The sequence below is a fragment of the Tinamus guttatus genome, unplaced genomic scaffold (assembly GCF_059628265.1).
Source record: "Tinamus guttatus ecotype Peru unplaced genomic scaffold, ASM5962826v1 Tinamus_guttatus_pri_ptg000211l, whole genome shotgun sequence".
In the NCBI taxonomy this organism is placed as follows: Eukaryota; Metazoa; Chordata; class Aves; order Tinamiformes; family Tinamidae; genus Tinamus; species Tinamus guttatus.
The window spans coordinates 5204742-5220050 of NW_028288745.1; the positions used below are offsets into that span (position 1 = coordinate 5204742).

General features: G+C 40.6%; 1 protein-coding gene across 1 annotated transcript in view; it reads right to left on the minus strand.

Moving 5' to 3' along the window:
- The window catches only part of DNM3 (dynamin 3), a 151241-nt gene extending 136941 nt beyond the window's left edge, over positions 1-14300 (minus strand). Inside the window, 2 exon segments of the mRNA XM_088524463.1 lie at positions 1395-1468; positions 14125-14300. Coding sequence (XP_088380589.1) covers positions 1395-1468; positions 14125-14270 — 220 coding nt within the window. The 5' untranslated portion in view covers positions 14271-14300.
- Between the last annotated feature and the right edge of the window lie 1009 nt (positions 14301-15309).

Here is a 15309-nt window from a genome sequence, read left to right on the forward strand (position 1 = left end):
GCAAGTTTAGGATGTTTAGGAAAAAATATTTAGTCACCTGACATTAGAGTATATGTTTACTTACTAATTCATATGTCCTTGCAGATTAGTCATTATTAAGAATGCCAACATAGAACTGGGTTCTTTTCTTTCTCCTACATGTTACTGGGAAAGTTAGATGGAGATTCTTTGCAGCTAGGATTTATTCATGTATTTCTGCATGCTCTGCTGGAAATCTAAAGCCAGAGGCGCAGAAATGGCAACCATTTGTATCTCCAGCTACAGCAAACTTGGTCTTTCAATATATACAAGACACCGTAAGTATACAACACACTGCAAACTGTTAAGCTGAACACACAGACCTATGGAATTCCATGTGTTTTCCTTCTCACTCAGCAACGCTATGAATGTGCTTCACAAGTACTGATTTAGAAAGAAAAAGAAAAAAGTACATTATGGAGGTCACACATCACTGAATACAAAAGATACAAATACTGAAGTCTCCTTTCCCCCTCAACAATAATGAGATTTTTTTCAAGAAAAGAACATGCACAAAAATTTATCCACACTTGCACATCACAACAGATTAAAGTTCGATAGGCAGATTCAATTTAATTTCCCCTCCCCAATTTCTGAACACTTCATACATAAATAGAATTTCCTTTTTCTCTTTTTAAATGTTCTGCATATAATTTCTTTCCAAAATCTTTTTTCAATGCGATTTTGTTGTCCACCCTGGTTAAGCAGTAATTAAAACAGTCAAACAAACAAAAAAGATCAAGAGAATATTTGAAAACAATAGGTGCTTTTAAATATGCCAAGCGATCGAACTATACAACAGCAGATACGTGACACCTGTAATTATGAAGCAGGTCTCAACGCCTCAAGTATCTCGGTGGTATATACTTGCTGTAATTTTTATTTTTGACCAGGCAGTTCTCAAAGCTGCATTCTTCTGAAGTCTACTTTCTGCTCTACTTAGTGCAATGAGCCCAACTAAAAAAGACAAGTCACGAAAACAAGCTGCATGGAGCCAACCCTGCGTGCACCAGAGCAAAAAGTTGGAAATAAAAATATAGCAGTTTTGGTATGTTAACTAATGCAACTGTAACACATCAAGAAAACATGAAAAAAAATGAAAAAAAAATAGCTTGTACATAATAATATTTCTCCTATGCTTCAAGTCTGACCTTGAATTAAATTTACTGTGCTCTAGGATTAAGATTTTTGTATTTTCCTGGATAGGGCTAACTGGTCTGAAGCACACAGCTTTGACGCACTAGGCCTTTGCTCCAGGTTCACTAGTTACACTGTTCTTTACACTGAACAGGTTTCCTAGAACATCTTTTCCCCCCTCCTACTGAAGTATATCAGGACTTTGTCCAGGAATTGAACTAGAAAGAAAGGCAGGTTACCTGTTTTGGCTGTGACAAGTTGCAAGACCAATGGTCGTCTCGTTACAATTCCAGATCCCCGGGGAAGAAAATCCCTAGAAAAAAAACAAAGAAATAAAACAACTACACCAAGAAACACAGACCAGTTACATAAAATACCAGACTAATTTGGAAACTCCACTGTTTCTCCAGGTGCAATGAAATCAGGAAGTCGACAGGATGGATTTACATGAAATGCTGATATAAAATGGTATTAATTTTCATTTGAGATAGCAACAGGTCATTATACAAATACACAGTAAAATTAAATTACTGGCTTGGGATTTTACCAATTCCCTTTCTCCATGACTGTCAAAAATAATATCTCACCTGCTGTGATGTTTTATAATGCTTGAGACAGTAACAGAATGCAAGAATTAGCTTAAATGGGCACCAAAGGTTTTCAAAATACCTACCACAATTTCAATAGTTACCAACTGAGAGACATCTACGTCTCAGTGAAATGTCATCTACTGATACTTCTTGCTGGAAAGAAGATTTTAACAAAAGTGTATTAAGTTTTCTATATGCACTAAAATGACAGAAGTCTGGTATGCAGAAAATGCCTAGCAAAATGGAGGTTTCATTTTTTGATTTTCAAGCATTTCATATCTGATTTAAAAGCAAACAAATATTGTCTTCCATCACGAAGCTAAAGAAAATTGCCACTGAGGACAAACTGATCACACAAAAACAAGGATCCTCTGCAACAACATGGGAGACAGAAGGAGAAAGGAAAACAAAAACAAACAAACAAACAAAAAACCCCACAACATTCATCAGGGAGTCCAAGGCCAAGAAGCCTACTAGCAATTTTCTGCTTCAACCTAAGCACATCCAGAGACAAAGAATACCGTATTAATGCAGCTCCCAGTTGTACAATGCTGACCTCCCTCAACAGCAAAATTACAGAGAAATATAAGGCAAACGCCTTTCAAAACATTCTCCCACCACCCACAGCGTAGGTGACATCTAACAAACCTCTCCCAACAGGACGAGCTGCTGCAGAAAAGCCCATCACCTGTTCAAACAAGCACCAGCAGGGAGCTGCAGAGAGTCACTGAGCAGAGAGCGGTTCACGCTTGGTGAGAAGACCAACTATGTTGATCATGTCGCCAGCGGGTGACACTTACAGAAGGCTTCTGCTTCAACTGCATGGTTTGAAGATGAAAAAACTAACAAGGAATGAGGAGGGAAAGGGCTTTATAGGGAGAGTTCAGAAAAACCAAAAAACTCAATAGACTGTCATATCTGCAACCAAACAGCAGTGCTGAAGGAGCCTGAGGATCCAAACCGCAGCAATGTACACAGATGTAGGGAAAGGTACTCATAAGTCAAAGATATTTGACAGCTGCTCAAAAAAATACGAATATATATTTTACCTGTATGAGAGACATTGATCTAGTCTAATAAATTTGCTCCCATGGGAACAAGGAGACTTTATTTTTCCCCTAATACATTTTAAATTTCAGCTTTCACCACTAGCCAAAGGCATCTGTACACTTACTCTGTGCAGCCAAAATTGTATATTACAGATAAACTCTATTTTAAAAATAAAGATATTTCTCTAAAATATTCAAACCCAAGACATAGCTTTCTTTCAAAAGTTTAAGGGAAAACAGCATATAATAGAATTCTAATTCTATTCCACCATATTCCAATTCCAGCCGATATTGGCCTGAATCTGACTTGGTAAAAAGTCAGTCTGAAAAGCAGACAACACAAGCTTGAGAAAACACGTTGTCAATGGCTGTATTAATAAACCTTATTACTTAATAGGAAATAGGACAATTAGGAGTCTGATCTTTGATACAGCAATTCACTCTACAGCATGAGAAGTTTTCATTTTGCAGCTCGCTAGTATACGAGCAGTATCTATCATAGTAAAGAAAAAACAGTACAGCCCCCAGTTTGTGCATAGGAAATGGAGAATGACAGTGTACGCTAACAGTTCTCAAAATTTTATCAATTATATGCTCACTTATATAAGTTTCTGTAAAATAATGCATGCTAATTTATACTAATGCCAATATACTAAATCTATGAAATGAATCCATAAAACAAACAGTGGAAAAAAATGTCAACATTTACACATTAAATGCATTAATTAGTAAATGCCAGGAACAATGCAAAACTGTGCTAGCAGTAAACTGACAAAAAATAAGTCCCTCTAGAGAACAAGCTTCTATGTTTTCACAAACCATAGAAACGTAGCTCCAGGCTTCTCACAACTATCTTAGCGAGATGCACAAATCACCCAACAAAACCTATTTCATTTTCTCAATTTCATTTTGGAAATTTTTACCATTTAGCCCAAAGCTCTCCCTACGTCCCTAATCCTCCTTCAAGTGCAGAAAGGCCATGTTCCTGGTGCTATTCGTGAAAACTGCACTGCTGCGGTAGCATTACGTGCAGGTCTTTATCCCCAAGGATTGCGAAGTGCTACAATGCAGCTTTAATTGCAGTAGGAAGTGATTATGCCAAGAGTCAACAGTTTTCCTAGGCTTTTTTCCAACACGCTCTTCATTGTTCTGCACGACTTCCAGCCTGGCACACCAGGAGCGCCGAGCGCGCGCTGCCCACTGAATGGTAATAGCGAACACCAACATGTGCTCACGGCCCAAATAGCTCCTATTTCCTTGGCAAATTTACATTGTACAGAAGCACAAAAAGAAAAAAAAAAAAGTGTCTTTTGTTTTGCATGGGTCATATTTAGCTCTAAAGCGAAGCAATTCAAAAGAACAAAATAGGAAAACACATGTCCTAACTTTATCCAAGTCCACAGGAGAGAGACATTAATAATTACTAATGCCTTTTCTTAGGATCACATCTTAAAAACCAAACTAAAAATCAGTTGATTTGTGACTAAAAAATAATTTCTAAACCTAAACATTTACTTTTGTGGACCTAATTTGGCACAGATAAGTTATTCTCCCTCTTTTTACTCCTGTGCTTACCAGCACCATACAGGATCTAGTACAAGGTCCTTCACACACTTTGGACTTTTCAAGATGTGCCAAAGTATCAGGCACTTTGCAGTTCTTAAAAATTTAATTCTTAGCAATAAGTTATCAAATTACTTTCCGTCACAAGCACAAATGGAACTCTCTAGTCTTCTTTAGTGGCTTTGGAAACAAAATTCTCCTGTCCTCCAAATGTCAATACAGAGATCACCCTGAGATACCTACACTTACAGCAAGAGCCCAAAGCTCCAGGGCAGTATATCTGTTTTGTATTCTGATACATTCCCAATCACACACCATTTTCATTCATCAAACTATCAAATAGCAAACTATCACACTGATATTTGGCTATACATGTTCATCCTCAAAGCACAGACCAACTTTTATTATCAGTCATCACTTGATCCCTTACCTCCTTTCATTAGTTTCAGAAGATGCTTCTTTTTGGCACAGTGTCTGTCAGTAAAGAGAATTTCCCACAGCTTTCATTCAATGATAGCAAAATCTCAACCTAACATATTTGGGATTACAGGAAGATGCACAAAATAATTAATCTTCTTCATTAAAAGGATACTTAATTAGATCTAGTGATCCTATTAGATCTACTAGGCAAGCTAAATGTGTTAGGAGGCTGTAGAGCGTTAATGACCTTGTATATTTTAGTTCTTGAAGCTTAAAAACAAGTTTTTCCAGGTTTCTTGGTAAACTATACATCAGACATTGGCATCCTTACTATCATGTTTTTGTGTTCAATTCAAGAACTCCCATGAACTTTCATCTCAGTTGGTACCAACCCTTCCTTTTAAGGTCAGTCAATCTTCTTTCAACTGAGAGACAATTTTAATTAAGTGCTGATTCAAGGTACAATCCAATTCCAAGGAACAAGAACTACATACTGCAGCCCATGTAGTTTTTGGGGGGACTCCAGTGATGAGAAACTGAGTATCTGGTTTTCCTAGGACTATTGACTATCTCCTCCTCAAAAGCAGGCAGGAAAAAAATGATCTCCCAGCTCCAAGGCTTTTTGTCGCTTTTGAAAGCCATTTTCACAGAATCACAGGAGGGCTGAAGTTGGAAGGGTCCAAAAGTCCCCGCAGTATCCTTTATCACCACTGTAGATCCCCTGGCAGGGAAAAGTCAAAGCACGAATTATGTCCCAGTTAGCCCACTCAGGACTCTCAGGTGATCATATACACATTGAATGAACATACATTTCTTCTGGGAAACAAAATCTTGAAGTAGTTACACGGTGCTGCACACTAGGAGTTTAAAGGTCTCTTTGGGTCTCCTTTCTCCCATTTCTCTATGGAGTTCAAACCAAGCACACAAATCTACAAGGCAGTGACACTAAATAAAAGTAGATGAATTAAAAAAAAAATTCTATGGGAATACAGGGCGTGTTGACTCTAGAGATAATTACTTACATTTTAAAAACGTATTAAATAAGAAATTCATAGAAGATATAGAGGGATTTCAATTGTACTAGCCAGATACCTTTGAACAGCTATGTTCAAAGAAAATTCTTAGCCATTAATGAGGTGAGGAAGCCAAGTTTGAGATTCCCTTTTCTGGAATGAGATGATTCTCATCCAAAGATTGGAAATGATCTAAAAAGCAGGCTTAAAAACCACTGCCATTATACTTCCCCAGATCTGGAATAAACTTTAGCTAGCAGCTGCACACTTGCTCAAGAAGCTACGAGAAATTACTACATCTACAGAAAACATTATAGGGCTATCCAGAAAACAGTGTCAAAAGTTACTCTAGGACCACTAAAAATGACAAGAGCCACAAGCTTCTCCAAAGTAGGGGATGCCTGAGCAGAAGCCTAAGGCATCGCACACTATGATTGGTATCCTAATGCTAGCATCATATCTTGGCAGTACTCAAAGCACGTTGCACTGCATTTCTGCAACAAAAGACAAGTCTGTCCACTGAAGGGAAAAAAAAAAAAAAGACACATTCCTTAGTTTAAAAAATCTTCTATGTGATATCAAGTTTTAAAGTCTCAATGTTGTTTCTGGGGCTGAATATTTGCCAACATACATAGCTGTGAAACCTTGCCAGGCAAAAGCATGACGCGCGAAGATGAGCAGTGCTCTGTTTGCACTGATTATGCCTAGGCTGTAGGTTTGCTGTATTAACAAACCGGGAAGCTGCCAATGTGCAGGCTCGTGGGCAAGCCACTCTGTGCACGCTGCATCTGTCCTCCCTGGCGGGCATCCCAAACCTTGCTGCATCATTCTAACTCCATTTATGAGAAATGCTCTTTTCCTCTCTCCCTTTTAAGATTTTACAGAAGCTTCAGCTATTTCCCGCTCAACAGTGTTCTCCAACAATTCCAAGCAGAGGAAGAAAGTATATCACCAAACACAAATAAAACCCCAACAATTTGTAGAATTTTCTTGTGGAAAAGAATAAAGCCGACTTTTCAAGACAGTTCGGTTCTCCTTAATCGAATATGTTTGCTTTTAGGGGAGAACTAATTTGTATAGGCTGTGAAGGCGTAAAAGCACACCCATACTCAAGATCAGCACAAACCAAGGAAGACTTTGTATCTCAACACAAGTTGCCTCTACAGTGCAATAAGATATAAGCAGAAAGTCTTCCTGATTGCAAGGATAAGACAAAACATAATACAACATGACCCTACACCATGGACATACCAGCTATGTGAAGCAAGATATTATGCAGCGACTTGCATTTATCATGTAATTTCCCTTTAGATACTCTATCATGATAAAGTTTTAGGTATTTCAGATTTCTATGCTCAAAACATTTTTAGATTTCAGCCACCAGAAATTCAAGCAAAATAAGCTCCTGTGCCTTCTGGCCCAAATTACACTATCCAGAACTCAGATCCATCAATGTAGATATTTTAACCAATGGTATACTATCAGCCACACCATATCCCCGTCAAGTCCCAAAACCTTGCTTCCCAAAACTACCTTTTTTTTTTTTTTTTTTAAATGGTAGACAGGGTGTCAAACTTCAGGACTACCTTTTTTTTTTTTTAAAGAAAAAAACAAACAAAAAGTGACAGTGAGCAAACAAGGACATAACATCACTGCTAAGAGATCCTGTTAAAAAGCTGCTTCAGCAGTTCTCAGTTTGCCTGCTGAATAAATTGAACATAGGCATTTCATTTATTTTCAGGCAGCAGAGGTTAAGGATACCTTAACGTTGTTCTTGTGCTTGCTACACAGGATCCTGCCTACTGTTTGCAGGTAAGGGGGTTAACATACAGATTTCTAAGTTTTATCATTTTAAAGCACTACTGAATATGTGTGTATACTTTAGTCATCTGTACAATACATAGAAGACAAAACATTAAGGATTTAAGATTAATCCAACTTTGATGACATCATCTATGAAGATGGAAATCTCGCTGTACTACAGCAAACATCAAAACTCGTGCCTATCTGAGTAATGAAGTCTTGGCGATATTGCAAGAAAACAAGTAGGCAGAAATGTTATGCTAAGTCTTGAATTAAAAGCACAACTTCTTCACACAAATTATAAAAACTGACATTACTGATAGATACTTTGGTTGAAAAAATCTCTCATCTACAGCTACAGTCTCCTTTGCATCCCAGAGGCCATCACAGACAACAGTACTTGGCAGTACATCAAAGCCCAGTATGCAGTTAAATGGGATTTTCCTCCTCTCTAGTTCAATAATACTGTCTTGTTCATCTCAACGCAACTTGCTGAAGAAAAAGATGCAAGGTCACAGTTAAATAATGCTCATTTCCTGTTCTCAGCATATTCACACTACAGGCTTTACACTGCAGACAGAGAGCCAGCATCAAAAGCATTCCTCGTAACCCATTACACACCAGCACAAAAAACACAGGGGGCTCACAGGCTTGTGTTTACTAATAGGCCTCATTTTGTAACATGATATTTAAAAAACAGAAAAGGTAAGAATAGCCTCTGCCCCTCGTTCAGTATTCATTGATGAGTATTAAACCACAAACGATCTCAGTGACTAAGCTGTTAGAGGTAAAAAAAATAAGCATCAGCAAGGATCTGTATTTTGAAAGAAGAAACATTGCTGCATCTGAACTGCACAAAGCAAAATGCGATAAGCAGCTTTGGTGTCAGATAGGCAGACGGTTATCAAACGAAAAAGAAAATAAGGCAGAAAACAGCAAGCTTTAGATTGCAATCACAGTTAACCCACACCAATTTAAAAATTATGTGCTAACCTCTTCTTTAAAAAAAATAGAAGGAAATTAAAAATATAAGATTAAAGTCTAAATCCAGCCTACAGTTAAGACAGAGTTAAGACGTGACGCATGCACACACAGATATAGATGACGTGTAATAACTGGTTCAAGTTCATATAGTAGTTCAGTGGTAGAGAAGAGAACAGCCTGCATCCTTATTTCTACTCATCTGCTGTAATCCACACAAGCATCACTCCCCAGGTTTACAGGTGAATTTCCGAATAATCATACCATGAATACATATTTATCTAAACTGGGAAGTCTTGTTCTAGCTTTCATTACAAAGACAACTAACATAAAGTTTCAGGCTTATCAGAAGCAATGCCTATCAAAATGGAGCAACACAACAAATGCACTTTTTATTTGCTGATTCCAACACTGCAAAATCCCAAAGTTAGGGCTCCTTCCTGAAAGGAGCAGAGACACAGATCTGTATAAGTTTTACAACGAGTTACACAGGAGCTTAAAGAGTCTGAGAATCCATTAAAAACTTGAATTTTCAGAAGTGTCCCTATATTAAGGATTGCAAAAGCACAGACAAATGTAAGCAGATACCTTTAAAAGCCATTGGAAGCATGCAGCACTTTCAGTACCTCGACACACTAAATTCCATTATCAACAGCCACTGAATTGGCAGCACTGATTTCCCCAAAGGCACTCAAGACTGGAGGGAATTTGCTCAAGGAAGGGTTTCTTTTTATTTTATTTTTGAAGGGCAGGTATCGGACTTCAACTCTCAAGCCTGCATGCAACAAATCACAGGACTACGAGAACTTTGCCATACTGTAGGTGAATAGATTAAGACCATACATATTTTCATAGATAGACAAAAATCTTAAGCATTAGATTTTGACTTAACATCTCCATAAAGCATTTGACATACTGAACTCAAAAGCCAGAATATAATGGCAGGGTTTGCTATACTCTAACTCATTATTGAAATATTTTTAAGAAAAGCTATGTTCAATCAGCAAATTTAAATGCCAGAAATAAGACAAAAGACTCCTCAAAAACAGGTCTAGAGAAAAACCTTTAAGTACTTAAAAAAAAATAAAATAAAAAGCAATGTTGTTTGCACACCTGTTTGGAATGTGTTTACGTGTTTAAAATACATGTACATATATTTAAGGACAAAACCATGCCATCTACCATCTATGTCACATATAGAAGTATAAATTTGCTTTGCTTCCTCTAAATGTGTATAAAAAAAAAAGGCATTTGAGGAAGAGAATTAGAGAGAAATGTCTCATTTTCAACTGTTTCTATTTAATAGATTAGCCCAAAACACTTTCTGTTCTCAGTGTACCAGAATATTTTGATAACTAGATTAATGCAGTAATACAGCTGCACAATAGCTTAATTAGTCAGGAAAAGGAGTGGCCAATTCTCATTTCCATAAGATCCTCTAAAAAGAAGAAAGACAGCAACAAATTTCACTTTGAATCTCTTATTGCTTAGTAGTTTTATTTCTGCTTAACCTAAGAGGAAAAAGATTTCTGTAAATAAGATTTTTTTCTGTCAGTGACTAATAGCTAAGCCTATAATGTATCTGCATGCTTTTAACTACATCTCCCCTATGAAGCACACAATCTAAGTATATGTCGTCTCTTTAGAGAAATGCTCTGCTTTAATAGTCAGATTGAGGCTCCTTTCTTTTCTCCTCAATGACTCAACAAAGTCACTCCTCCCCACCACCACAACCGCCATCTCAAGGAAGAATGAGCTGGGTACACAAGGATTTGTAATTTGAAAAATCATAAATTAGCACAGATTTCATAATAAAGTTATGCAATAAGCAGTGGACATGAGATTATCAAAAGCATCTCAAAGCAGAGAGCTGCAGAGCCACATATACAGAACCAGACCTCAGGCTCTTATAAAATGAAAGTGCTTGCTTGATTGTGAATGACGTGCTTGCAACCGAGAGTTCACATCTCTTATAAAAGAATTATTTGGCCACATGTAGTTTATACTGCATTAAGCAGAAGAGGAAGTAAAGAGCTTTTAGCTTTAAAATCTAATTATTAATTTTTCACTATTTTTTAGAATAAAATAAGGCTCTGATTCAAACCTGGAGAAATAGGCCCTAACAAAATAACTAAAATCACAGATGACAAGTGATCTTAAAAGCCCATTTTGCTGTATGAAGTAATAGAAAATGCTTTCTCTCCAAATACAGTTTCCAATGATTGCTTCCTGCCATTAGCTTTTTTTTAAAGTTATCCTGTTATTATAGAAAGGAGAGATTTTTAAAAAGCATAAACAATACATAGAGTCATGACCTTGTTCTCATCTATGGCAAAGGAATAGGACTAAAAGTGTCCAGCTTCTGTGGACGCTTGTCGGGTATTTGGTGCTTAATTCCCTTTTGTGCCTCTGAATATCTTTGCCACCAGTTTGTACCATGACTAGATTACACCCTTTTCTTCTTTAAACACAGGCTCAGTCTTTCATGGACGTATTTACTTCTGTTACAAGGCAGAGTCGACAGAAGAACGTTTGATCTTATGATACTCTCTTCTGACAATAGCACTTCCTCAAATGAGTGCCATGAGCTCCAGTTAGGCACACGTGAAGGCCACCCGCTTTAAAAAAAAAAAAAAAAAAAAAAAAACAGCTATTTGCATTTTTCTCGATTGTTCTCCAGAGTCTCTACTTTAATCTAAATATAACCTTTGGCAATCTAAGAGAGGAAACCCTTCAAACATAGTCCTAGACTACCAGAAGAAGCAGTCTCCTGACTCACAGAGAAGCAGTAAGTAAAGAAAAAGCTCTCCGAACACCTCAGTGAATGCTAATTCAAATGCTAATAGCTAAACTGAGAGATCTGTCGCTCAAACCTTGTTCCAAGCTGTTGCCATAATGACAGTTCTGGTTGCCACACAACTCCTGAGGCAGAAAAATATTCAAAATTTATCCTTGTGCAACATCAGCACTGACTTCTATCAAACAGGCAAACTAATCCCAACTTACTTGTTGACAGTTGTCAGAAACAAACTGTGATTACACCTAAACACAATCCAGTAACTGCTGCCATGGGGACAGCAAGGCATATATGTCACCCAACACTTTCAGAAATAACAGAACTTGGATCCAGCTCCTGGAATCACCTGCCAGCCCACAGAGCTAGGCCAGTCTTCATGCCACAGTCTTCATGCATTCCTGAAAGACCATGGCAACACGCAGACTAGATACTGAACAATGCATCTTTCCCTGACAGTTAAGCCACAGAAAGAAACTTCACCTGTGGTGCCATTTGCAAGCTAGAAAATCTTTGTTCAAGTAGAGACCCTATGAAGGACTAAGAGGGGCACAGCAGCTTAGCAGCTACAGGCAACAGAGTAAAAATCTGATCCCACATTTAATATGAACAAGAAGCTTACTAGCCCTCACTAGAACTCCAAAAGCAAACATGCAGGTAACACTTGTGAAGACCCTCATGGAGCATTGTAACCATGTCGTAACCAGGAAGTGCCGCTCCTAAAGGAAAAGAGTTTAACTGTCACACTGCAGGCTAAGAGTTCAAAATCTGCCAACAATAATGTTTCGTATGATGTTTAAAAAAAAAAAAAAAAAAAAAGGAGGGAGCACAATACATCTTTACATTGAGATACGCTGCCTGTGTTGGTCATGCTAAGGGGGACATGGATAGACACTTCTTGTTTTCAAAAAGCAGCTTCATTGTCATTATCAAGGGTGACACTTGCAGATCCGTAAGAATAGGGATGTCCTACAGCTTAGGAAGAGAGATAGACTGCATTGCCTGTTGATCTGATGACAAAAACACCCTTTCCATCCCATGGGTATTTCCTCGCCTGATCCACAATTAAGTTCTCACACAAGCAGCCTCACGGAGATAGATTTAAAACAATGCATTTTAATCTCCATTTGTAAGAGGCTCCAAACTTGCAAACAGGGAGGTACAATCATATACATACAATCGAGAACAATCGTATTAAGCTCAGATTATTTGAAAAACATCCATATTTCAGATAAAAACAGTGATACTTCACACTAGCTTGTAAAACTTCCAGGAAGAGACTCTTGTAGTATTAGTAAGGGGCAGAGTAAATAGCTATTCACATGAAAACAATTAAACAAGCATACGCATCGCCCTTCTCATTTCTTCATAGCTCTTGCTAGGAGTGCTTATGTGTCCCTTGTGCAGCAGGCCCTAACCCACTTTTCTCCAAATGAGCCAGATTAGCTCAGACTTCCCATTTATCCATTTTGCTCTAGTCTGGCTCATCATCTCAGGGGAAAATTGAGGGGGGAAAACACTCATAGAAACAGCTCCACCTGAGGCTCAGACTGAGCAGGACCCTCCAGCTGCAAAGGGCAACACGCACCTGGGAACGCTGATCCGTCCTCCACCCCTAGCCCTGTCCCAGGTGGCTGCTGCCCCAAACAGGTCTGTGGGGCAGGGACCAAAACAATTCACCAGAAGCGTGAAGATTGCCTTGCCTCAGCGCATATGTTTTGCAGAGCTTCGGGGACAAGTAGATTAAGATCTCAAAGGTGACAAAAATACTCTTCAAAGACTTGTTTAAAGAAAAGGATAATAACGTGATGGCCAAGAGTGATTTCAGAGGACCTCACTCATGCTTTCTAAATTCCAGAGAAACACAGTCTTGTCAACATTGGTAATTAGCTCTAGCCTTCATGCAGAAGGAAAATGAAAAACTGAAATTCAGCACAGCTAAAAGTAAAGTGTGACATTGCAATATAGAAACAACAACTATATGATATTTTTATGGTGCTTACTAAGACGTACTCCACTTTGACGCATGGCCAGCTGTAGAGACAAAGCATTTAATCTCATTTTTAATGACAAAGTTGACACACAAAAGCCCCGACATCGCTGACAAAACAGCGCTTGTGATCGCGCATACAGGCTAACAATTGTGGTTACACACCGAGGACACAACCGAGCCTGCAAACTGCAGCAGAACTTCATGAAATTACAATTAAGTTTGCATTAACCTCAAGAGATCTTCATGGATACAGTCGGGCCGTGGGCAGCACCCACGGAACCCACAGGCTTTCGTGCTGCTTTTTTGGGCCGCTTTAAGCAGGGATGCTGTACCAGTATGCATGAAAGGTGGATTGCAAGCATTAATGGCATGAGAAGCCTTGACCACTGAAGTCCCCACCGCAGTTAAGGGCTAATTAATTTATATTTTAACAGCTTTCCCCATTCTCCCTGCCCAGGCGAGCTGCCCCGCAGCATGCACCAAAGTTGCGCCGCTTCCCTGCGGTGGGGAGGTGGATTTGCACCACCCGTGCCCAGGGATGCCTCAGCACCAGGCCCACCCGGGTTCTCCAGAGGGCACCGGGGAGACGGGGGGACAAAGTGGAGGGTGTCCCCGAGCATCCCGGTTCGCGCCAAGGCGACCGTTAGGGCGGTCGGCAGCCGTTGGGTGGGTGGGCGGGCGGCCGTTGGCGGGGGTGGGGAGAGGGAGGCACGCGCAGGCAGCTGTTAGAGAGCAGCCGTTGGGGCGGGGGGGCCGGTCTCACCTGGACACGCAGTTCTCGAGCACCGAGCTCTTGCCGGCGCTCTGCCCGCCCACCACGGCGATCTGCGGCAGGTCGAGGAGGCAGCTCTGGCCCAGCGCCGCGAAAGCGTCCTGCAGCCGGTTGACGAGCGGGATGAGCCCCTCCATCCCGCCGTCCTGCCCCGTCCCGCTCCGCTCCCCTCCCGCCTCCTCCTGCGCCGCCGCCGCAGCTGACAGGTAGCGGCCGGCGCACTGCGCACGCGCCGCAGCCCCGAGCGCGGAGGCGGGGCCGCCGCGGCAAGGCCACACCCCCAGCCCTTAGGCCACTCCCCCCAGCGAGGTGCTGAGGTGATTCCCGCCCGGGAATTGAGGAAAAAGCCCTTGGTCCGCCGGGACTGTTTGTACCCGGAGAAAACAGGGCTCACGTGGATTAAAAACTCAGGCTGGGAGTACATGGAGCTTATGGGCTGCAGTATTATGGTTATTACAGTGATTTGACAAGTTTTCCAGCATTGCCAGCGCCATAGTGCTAGGGTGCTGTTGGGACAGCTGCACACGCTGGGCTCTCCCCGGCGCTGGCTCTGCACAGGCGGCTTTTGTTCCCCCGCAGGAAGTGGCAATGCAGGGCGACGAGGAAGCACCAGCCTTGGGATCAAGGCACCCTTTGTGCGAGACCCAGGGAAAGGCAGCAAGTGGCAAAGGGGGTAAAATGGAGGGCGCCTGAGCTACACTCGCTTATCTGAGGTGGGAAGCAGGGCCCAAGAAGAGCACTAACCCTTGCAACAGCTTCAAAAGATTTAACAGCCTGGGTAGGACTTAAAGAACCGCCCCCCCCCCCTTTTTTTTTTTTTTTAAGGGGGGGGGGAGAGAAGAGGAGCAAAAAAAAAAATAGAGGAGCAAAAGGAGAGAAAGGAGGAGCAAAAAAAGAGCAAAGGAACAAATGAAAAAAGAAAGAAAGGAGCAAAAATTGACAAAAGGAGGAGAAAAAAAGAAGGAAAAAAATAAAAGAGGGGAAAAAAGAGGCAGGGGGGGAAGAGGAAAAAGAAAATAAAGCATCTGCTCACCCATCTTAGATGCAGGCCAGGCAAAGGGGTGAAGGGGGACTGCCAGGCTCCCCTCCACCCCATTGGGCTGGGAACTTGGAAACCTTCTGAGGACGCTCAGCTCCTTCCCCAGCCCCTGGCTGGCCTGGTTCTTGACTGCAGCA